General features: G+C 42.9%; 1 protein-coding gene across 13 annotated transcripts in view; it reads left to right on the forward strand.

Annotated features, from left to right (window-relative positions):
* Positions 1-8,798, forward strand: part of ARPP21 (cAMP regulated phosphoprotein 21kDa) — a 144,840-nt gene that overhangs the window by 97,086 nt on the left and 38,956 nt on the right. For all 13 annotated transcript variants that reach the window (XM_006759607.2, XM_006759610.2, XM_006759609.2 and 10 more), the window contains one exon: positions 1,279-1,405. In XM_006759607.2, coding sequence (XP_006759670.1) covers positions 1,279-1,405 — 127 coding nt within the window. The remainder of the gene's footprint in view (positions 1-1,278; positions 1,406-8,798) is intronic.

The following is an 8,798-nucleotide window of genomic DNA, read 5'->3' on the forward strand; positions in this document are numbered from 1 at the left end:
CAGTATGGTATCGCGATTCGCGATTTTGCGCTATCATACTGGGTGTATGGTCGGCTGTGTGCGATTTTGCGAGTGTGGTAAAATCGCATAACAGCAAAATCGCATAACAGCCGAGCATACACCCAGCAGCGCTGCTGATGCCTGAACGGTATGTGGAATGAAGTGGGCAGGCATCGGGAGGCCACTATGGCACGGGGCAAGTACTATAGGCAGTCTATCTGAAGTGTACCTGGCGTATAAGACGACCCCCCACTTGGAGGCATATTTGTCAGGGCCAAAAAATCGTCTTATACGCTGGCAAATACAGTAAGTCCTTCCTCAATGAAGGAATTTCAGTTAGTGGACAGCTAGAGCAAAGACAGCTCAGAGCCCCTGGTATGTCTGCAACAGAAATCATTTTATTCCCCCTTCAATAGACTTAAAAATAGAAAGAGGAATGGGGAAAACAAAATAGGTGTTCATTATTCATGATCAGTTTGGACATCCATGAATTTCTATTTTAGAAGAAATAAAGATGAAAGTATAGGTTATAACCCATAGTGATTTTAAATGATTTTAGTAAACATTTTAGAATTGATTACTCAACTATAGACCAATGAAAAGAACTCTTGAGATGCAGTCCATGGGCAGACATGGAAACACGTTAAACTTGTGCAGAGAATGAACTATTTAATACCTTGAAGGTCAGTTTTGTCTGACTTGTCATGCGTATTTGTTTCATTTTTATAAAACACAAAATTCAGTGTTTTAAAACCACCACCACGACTAGGTCAGCAGTTTGAACAGGACTCAGCAGGGATGGCTCTTCTCTCTGCCCATGGCATTGGCTGGAGTGACATGACCTGGGCAGGAACATCCAGATGGCCTCACCCCCATGCCTGGAACGTTGGTGTAGTAGCCTGTTGACGGGGGTGCCTCTGCTCGCCCCTGGTCTTCTCCAGCTGGGTAGCCGGAAGTCTTGTCCTCGTGCCTGGGCTCTCCTCCCACAAAAGTGGAAGCTGCAAGTCTTCTCAAGGGGTCTTCAAAGTCATCATTTCTGCCTCGTGGGGCTGAATGTACTACAGCCCCAGAGCCAGCTCAGATTCAAGGGCGTGGGAAACTGATTCCCCCTCTTCATGGGATGGCAGCATGTACACCTGCCTAGGTTTAGGGAAGATTTTGACGGCTGTGTTTATAATCTACTACAAGTATGTCATAAGATGACAATATATTTTACGTTTAAAAAACTTTACTTAATCTACAGTTGTCATGCCTGCTGTTTTTCCCTTCCTCCCACAGATGCCCATATATTACTACCCGTCTGGTCAGTACCCTACCTCAACCACGCAGCAGTACCGGCCCGTGGCCTCGGTCCAGTACAGTGCTCAGAGGGGGCAGCAGCTGCCGCAGACAGCACAGCAAGCAGGTACTTGGATCTGTCTCCCATCTCCTCTAACCCACTTTCTGCACGTAAATCTCTCCGCTGTCCCCTCCGGATGAATATTCAAGTGCAGCAATTTAAACCAGCTCATTGCCCTTTCCCGGGGAAGATAACGGGGTGTTTGATGAACTCTGTGCGGGAAAGTAACAGGTACCAGAAGGTGAAGCTCCATCACTCAGCAACCCCGGGCGTGCATGCTAAGCGCAGTCTCTACCAACGAGTCTGGAATCCTCTTAGTTAATTTTGAAGCAGAGAGACCACCATACCCCTATCTTCCTAGTTCAGACTTTTTTTTTTTTTCTATTTCAACTTAAAGAGAATTCCTCCCCAGTCCCTAAGGCTAGGGGACCAGGCCAGGTTGTTGCTGCCCCGCCCTGCACAGCCCTGTCTTTAGAAGGAGGCCACTGGCATTGCAGCCTGTGTCCTGGTGCAACTCTGACTCCACGGCGCCCTGTCCCGAGGGCCACCCGCCTCAGGCCGGAGCTCGGCAGCCACTGTGCAGTGGGAAGGGGGGCCGATGCACTGTACGAGAGTGAGTAGCAGGTCTCACAGTGAACCGGTCTATTTCCCTACTGTGTCACACTCCTAACGGGATGCCGGGACCCACAGAGCAGCGGCGGCCTGGCAGGGCTGGGGACCGGTGCTGGGGGGAGGTGTCTGTCCCTCCTGCTGACTGCGCCGCAGGGCTCACTGTCATGCTGAAGACCAGACCGCCGGACTGGGGACCCTGCCTTTCTTCCGTAAGTAGGTCCTGTGAGAGCAGTGCCCCGCCAGGGCTGCTCATCCATGCCTGTTCCATGGTCTGTCACCGGATTTCTGCACTCAGTGTGTGTATATAATAGCTACAGCTGTGTGTGTGAGACACACAGAAGATGTACCGTTGTTATAAGCTGTGATAGAAAGTATAGTTCTTGCCGAGGGTTGAGACCAGTAACAGCCACCCCAACATCACTCACGCTGACACCAGCAGCATTTTGTCAGATTGGAGCAATGTTTATATTCCTCTGTGTTTGGGAGAGCCGTGTGGTCTTCAGTTCACCTCGTGGCCATTTAAAGGCTGTGGGAGAGGAATTAGAGAAATGTGTAGCATCCAACCAGAGGCTGTCTTGTTGCAACACTGTGCCAGTTTGGGAAACATTCTCTGTTGACCTCTGAATTGATGTTATGCCTTTTCAGTAATAAGAAAACGAAAGGTTTCAAAAACTTAGTTGTTTTGAAAAAGAGCATTTGGTACAATTTTCTCTGAGTGTTGGAAAAAGTTATTCTATCATCTGGTGGTAACTGTGTTATCCGTTTCGATATATACTACGGTAATGTGTTGTTTGCATTCTGCACTACCTTGTTTTCTTTGGCTAATGCGTATCAAAGAATTAACTTATTCATAATTTTCTAGCTATTGGTCCGAAGGCCATGGTGAAGTCTTGCTTTTGGTTCCTAATGCCTTTAGGAGGAGAAAGGTGCATCTCGCTAATTATACAAATATTTTTGAATTTTGTTTGGTGCCATTGTGCAACAGTTTTCTACACAGATATTTCAGTCTTGTGTTAGAGTGCAGTTGATGTGTAGGAATGTGGTTATGTATGTTCTGGAACCCATGAAACCTGTAATCTCTGGGTCCATGTGAGGGGCTGAGAAAGTTGGATGGATGTGTTAACTGGGCAGCAGACTCAGGTTAGGAGCAAGCTTCAGGTTTCCTTAGAACATGTGATCTCTTTTTACAAGAGAGAGAGAGAATTTAGGGACGCAGAAGTCCTCCCCCTCTCAGAGAGCACTAGAACATGTTCTGTGGCAGCCTGGTGCCTTTGACTAGCCCCGTGTTCCCACCTCATCACGGAAATGCCACCCCAAGGCGAGAGAATGACATTGCAATTAGAAGAATGCCCTGGGAAGCAGTATTGTGCTCGAAATAGAAGCACGTGCTTTAGGTATGAAGGAAGTGAGTGGCAGCAAATGTGGTCTTGTGGGTGGTTGGGGAGGTGAGAAGAGAGAAATGATACATGAACAGTGCTTCCTCCAGAAGTGAAACATCAGTATACACACGTGGACCGAGACCTCTGAGCAACTAGTTCTTGTGGTCATCACAGGTGACAGCAGACCTAAACTCCAATGCAGTTCCCACTGTGGCGTTGAATTTGCTGAATGTTTGGGGAGGCAGATGATGTCCTCTGGCCTCTCTGAGAATCGCCTCTGCTAATAAAATCCAGGACCCCACTCATGCAATGTCTTGTGACAACACATGGCGTGGCTCCCGGTCCTACAGGTGGCGGCCCTTTTGCTGATTCAGTGACACTGGCTGAGACTTTTCAAAGGGACATTGGCAGAGTTGTTTGGGGGAGCAACTCTTTGTCAGTGGGTTACCTCATGGAGGACATAGCCTCTCTGGATAACTATAAAAACATTTCTTGAAGGAGCTCAAAGATAGGCCCTCTCTGTCTTTAAGTTGACCTTGAACCAGTGTTGGCATGGCACACCCCAATGCCCTGCCTCACTCTTCCGCCCCTCTCCTACAGGTTTGCATCCTGGGTCTCACTCTATTCCATCTTCTACTGTCACGGACACCAGATTGTAGAATAGCAAATCCAGCTATCATGTGATTAAGCATTAGAATGAGACAAGGTTATGTCAGCTGAAGCCAAATGAGATTTTAATCCTAATTTGCTTCTTGGCATCATTTTTAATCTTTATTTAATTACAATAGAAAATGTCCCTCAAATTGCTGTAAGTTACTATATCTTTCTTAAGCCTGAAGAGTATCCATAGTGGAATTTTAGAAAGTGAATTGGATGCTCCATAATTGATTAATAGGAACACTTAAGTGACACTGGGGCCCACCGAGGGGTCATAAGAGCCTTCTGTGGGTGGTTTTGAACCCCTTACTCTGCGAATGGGTGATCAAGGTGCTAAGCATGTGGCAGGAGCAGCTTCTGTTGGTGATGACTATAAATAAAGGCCGTGAATGTTAAAAATTTTGGAGAACTTAAGTAGCAGGCATGCAAAATGGTATTTGAACTTTGTAGCTACCTATGTAGGGAAGAGTAAAGCCTTTAATTTATATCTCTCTAATGGAGAAATTGATTGTTGTCAATTTGGCATTAGCAGGTACCCACAACAGTGGAGGAGGTGGCAATTTGAGTTAATTGTTGATAACCAAGACTCCATAGACAAGCAGTTAGGTTAGAACTAAAAAAAAAAATTATGGTTTTCAAATCATTTTGGCTTTGAAAGATTTGGATGTGAGAGTGTCTTACTAGAGAACAGATTTTGCTCAGTAGCCAGATACTGAAATGACGTGCTGAGGAACAAACCTTCCAGTCCATCTTGTCAGTTATACTGCTTTTAGTTAACACCGATGTCGCTATGGTTTTACTGTCTTTTTTTATAGGATGTTTATTAAAGCTGGGGACAGTGAAACAAGGAAGGGCCTCGGAGGGGAAATGAGCCTAGGTTGGACTGCTTTGGCTCACTAAGAAGTCAGAGAAAAGGAGGCCTGGGAACAGAGTCAGGGGTTAACCTGGGATGAGCTGCCGCTACTCACTGTTTTTACTCTTAATCAATAACATCTTTAAGGCCATAGAAATGTTAGCAATAATTATATCCACCATGAGATCAGGTTCTCTTATGGGCTAGTTGCTATACTTAGTGTTTATCAACATTGCAATGTTTACTCCCCACCGCAAAATTATAAGGGAAATACAGCTATTAGTACTCCTGTTTTACAGACAGGTAAACTGTCGCCCGGAAAGGTGGAATAAGTTACTCTGGGTCCCAAGGTTGATGAGCTGAAAGGAGCAGCCAGGTGTTCATTAACCACTTCATGGTGACAACTTAAGCACAGTTACTGGTTCTGTCTTCATTGGTGGTGTGGATGAGCACATAGCAACGTGCATGTTGGAACTAAATAACCATGTTACAGAAGCAGATGACAATTATTCCAATGCACAAGTTGGCTTAAGAACAGAACATATCAGGAACCTGGACTTTTGCTTCCCAATGCACCATGAGCTTCCACATGACTTCCCAGAGCTGGACGACAGCAGATGGCGGGAACATTTATGCATAAATCATACATTGGAAAGGGCAGGGAGAATTCCTATAAGATAGTGGCTCCAACTCCACTTAAAAGGAAATACATGTAGTGTCATTCTTGGCTCTCCAAAATCGTGGCCATATCCTAAAAGAAACTAAAATGTGCTTGTAAGGTCGTATACGCATTTATAAATGGGCTTTTGGGGATGGATGATAAATCATGGTTTGGTATCAGAATAATACTGGCATCACAAAATGAATTGAGAAGTGTTTCTCTTTTAATTCTTAAAAATTTATCTTTATTGTTGAAAGTATTACAGATGTCCCCTTTCCTACCCTATTGACCCCTTCTAGCCCACACCCCAGGCCTTCACCACACTATTGTCTGTGTGTATGGGTTATGCATATATGTATGCAAATTCTTGGTTAACCAGTTTTGAAAGAAATTGTGTAAAGTCGGTGATAAAGTGTTTGGTAGAATATTTCAGTGAAACCATCTGGGCCTGGAGATTTTTGGATACATTATTGTTTACTTTATATTTGAAGATAATTTCCAGAGCTTTTTAATTATGGATTCAATTAATTACGGTTATAGGACTACTCAGACTATCACACCTTTGCTGACTTTGGGTAGTTTGTGGTAATTGAAGAAGTGTCTATTTCATCTAAGTTGTTAGCAGTATGTATTATCCTTTTAATAGCTACAGGATATGTTGTGATACCCTGTTTCATTCTTGATACTGGTGATTTTTAAATTCTCGTTTTATTTTTGTCAGTCTTGCTAGCTTTATCAATTTCAATGATATTTGCAAAAGGACTAGCTGTTTGTTTCATTGGTTGTTTCTATTATTTAACTGTTTCAATTTTGTTGACTTCTACATTTACCTTTAGGTTTTGCCCTACTTTTTGTAGTTTCTGGAGATCATTAGATTATTGGTTTGAAAACTTTTTCTAATGTAAGCATTTAGTGCTATGGGTTTCCTTTTCAGCTCTGCTTTAGCTGTGTCCACACAAAATGAATATGCTACACATAAACATATGCTAGGTGTTTTTAATTTTTTGAGTGGGTTTAGAGATTTTCTGTTATAGTCAAAGAACACATTCTGCATTGTTTAAATTCTTATAAAATTGTTGAAGTTGGTTTTATGGCCTGGGATGTTGTCTATCTTGGGGAATGTTTCATGGGCTTTCTGCTGTTGTTGTGTGGAGCATTCTATGCATGTTAAGGAAATCCTGATCATATTTTGTTGTTCAGAACTTAGATACTTTTGCTGATTTTCTATTTACTAGTTTTATCAGTTACTGAGAGGTACATGTTCATGACTCCAATTATAAGACTTCTAAAAGTTTTAAAATGAATCTCAAGGCAAAGTTTGTCCCCAGTATCCCCAAAGACCCAGGTTGGGAGTTATTCAGAACATGTTATTATTTGGTTTCATTCCCTAAAATAATATAGAAACATTCCATAGAAATAGTCTATAAGGCAAAGGCCCTCTGACCATATATAGCTGATATGTAAGTTCCTACAAGTTGCTGCCTATATCTCTTACTTGCCAAGCTTTCAATACCGCTGCTTAATGCCAGGTAATATTACTTTAGGTTGAGGTAGAATAATAATGTGGATAACTGTTTAAACAGACAACCCAACAGCTCTGCTTTCCGAATAGACCGTCATCTTAAGTATCATGACAATAGAATATACAAAGAGAAGATGGCTGCAGAGCAGGAAGGGCGAAAAACCTCAGAACTTGGGTGAATTTTAATGAATTGGGTGAACTTATATCTGCAGTAAGTCATTTGGTGTGGATTCTGAAAACTGTCAAGATGCCTCTCACCTCTGCTTTTTAAAATCCCCCCTCCTCCCACCCATCTGCTGAATGAGTCATTGAGGGTAAAAGCCAGTTTTATTGAACATTTTTCATGCAAATGTTTTACTTTTCAAAGTATAGTTCAGAAAGAAATCATGAAAAGATCCTCTTATAAAAACGCAGCAGATTGCAAAATCTCACGTGGCTTCTGCCAGGTTTCTTAAGCCTGTGGACTTGAATCTCTTGCAGGAGACAATGGTGAGGTCTTTAGAAGTTTTCGAGCTTCTTTTCTCACTCTTCAACAGAAGTCTCCCTTGGACTTGCTCTGACACTCTGTCCAGCAGCCATCATGAGATCTGAATAGTAGAAATAGAAATGGAGTTTAATCACTCAGTTTTGAGAACTCGGTATCATCTAACATGCGGGTTGTAAGGAGAGCACAGAAAGAGAAGTGAAACTATCCAGGAAACTTGGATATATGTTATGACCACCCCTCTCCCCACCCTTCATTACAGAGAAGTTGGAGCTTTACCATCATCTCCCCCTGCCCTGACAGAGAAGATGGAAATAAGCCTTCCCCCAGGCTTTCTGTTGTGTTAATCAGAGAGAAGAATGATGGGTGAGATAAAGATCGCAAATCCATGTAAAAGCAAGCAAGGCATACAGAGGGATGGGGAGGGAAGAGGAAGCCAGGTCAGGGAGTGTAGATCCTGTTGGTTTTACTTTGCTAATGGTGATAGGATAACAGCATGATCCAAGAGTCATTCTGAGACATTCTCTGACCATTAAGATAGAGATTGCATTGATTCAAACCTTCATTCTAATACCCTGAAAACCAGTTGTGTGTTCCTCAAGAAAGAGATACAGAGTTTGAGGGGGTCTGCCTGTCAAAAATACAAACTATACAATAGGACATTTGTTTCAGAGAGGCACAGACGAGTCGAAAGTCCAAAGCGCCTTTTGTCTTGTTAGGTAGAGCAATTGAACTGGAGGTCTCTAAAGCATCCTAACAGAGCTTGTAAATGCTGTGCCCACCCTCTCATGTGGGGTGTGGTTTTCGAGGGAGGGTTTCGGATGCCAGTGCTCCTCACACTCTAATGTGTATGTGTACCTGCCAGGATCTTGCTCAATGCATATTTTGATGCAGTAATTCTGGGGTGCATTCTGAGAGTCTGCATTTCTAGCACACTCACCGGTGATGCTCATGCTGCTGCTCTGCCATCATTAGACAATGTGACAGCACGTTCTTAGCCCTGACTGACCTGTCTCTATAAGCCATTGCACAAGGAAAGCGCCACCCAAATTTACTCTTTTATTTGACATTATTCGTATTTTAGACACAAATCTAATACTTCATAGTCATCATATATTATTTTATGAATTATAGCTAGTAAACACTTAGAATTAATGTGTTAATGTTTCCAAATGCAAATTATGAGTTAGAAAAGAAATACAGCATGATTCTACTACATAGCAAATACTCACAGTGTTGAAAGAATGAATAATATGTGTACTTATTTTCATGTTGGCAGGAAGAGGGGATT

Source organism: Myotis davidii, unplaced genomic scaffold (assembly GCF_000327345.1).
Source record: "Myotis davidii unplaced genomic scaffold, ASM32734v1 scaffold395, whole genome shotgun sequence".
Classification (NCBI taxonomy): Eukaryota; Metazoa; Chordata; class Mammalia; order Chiroptera; family Vespertilionidae; genus Myotis; species Myotis davidii.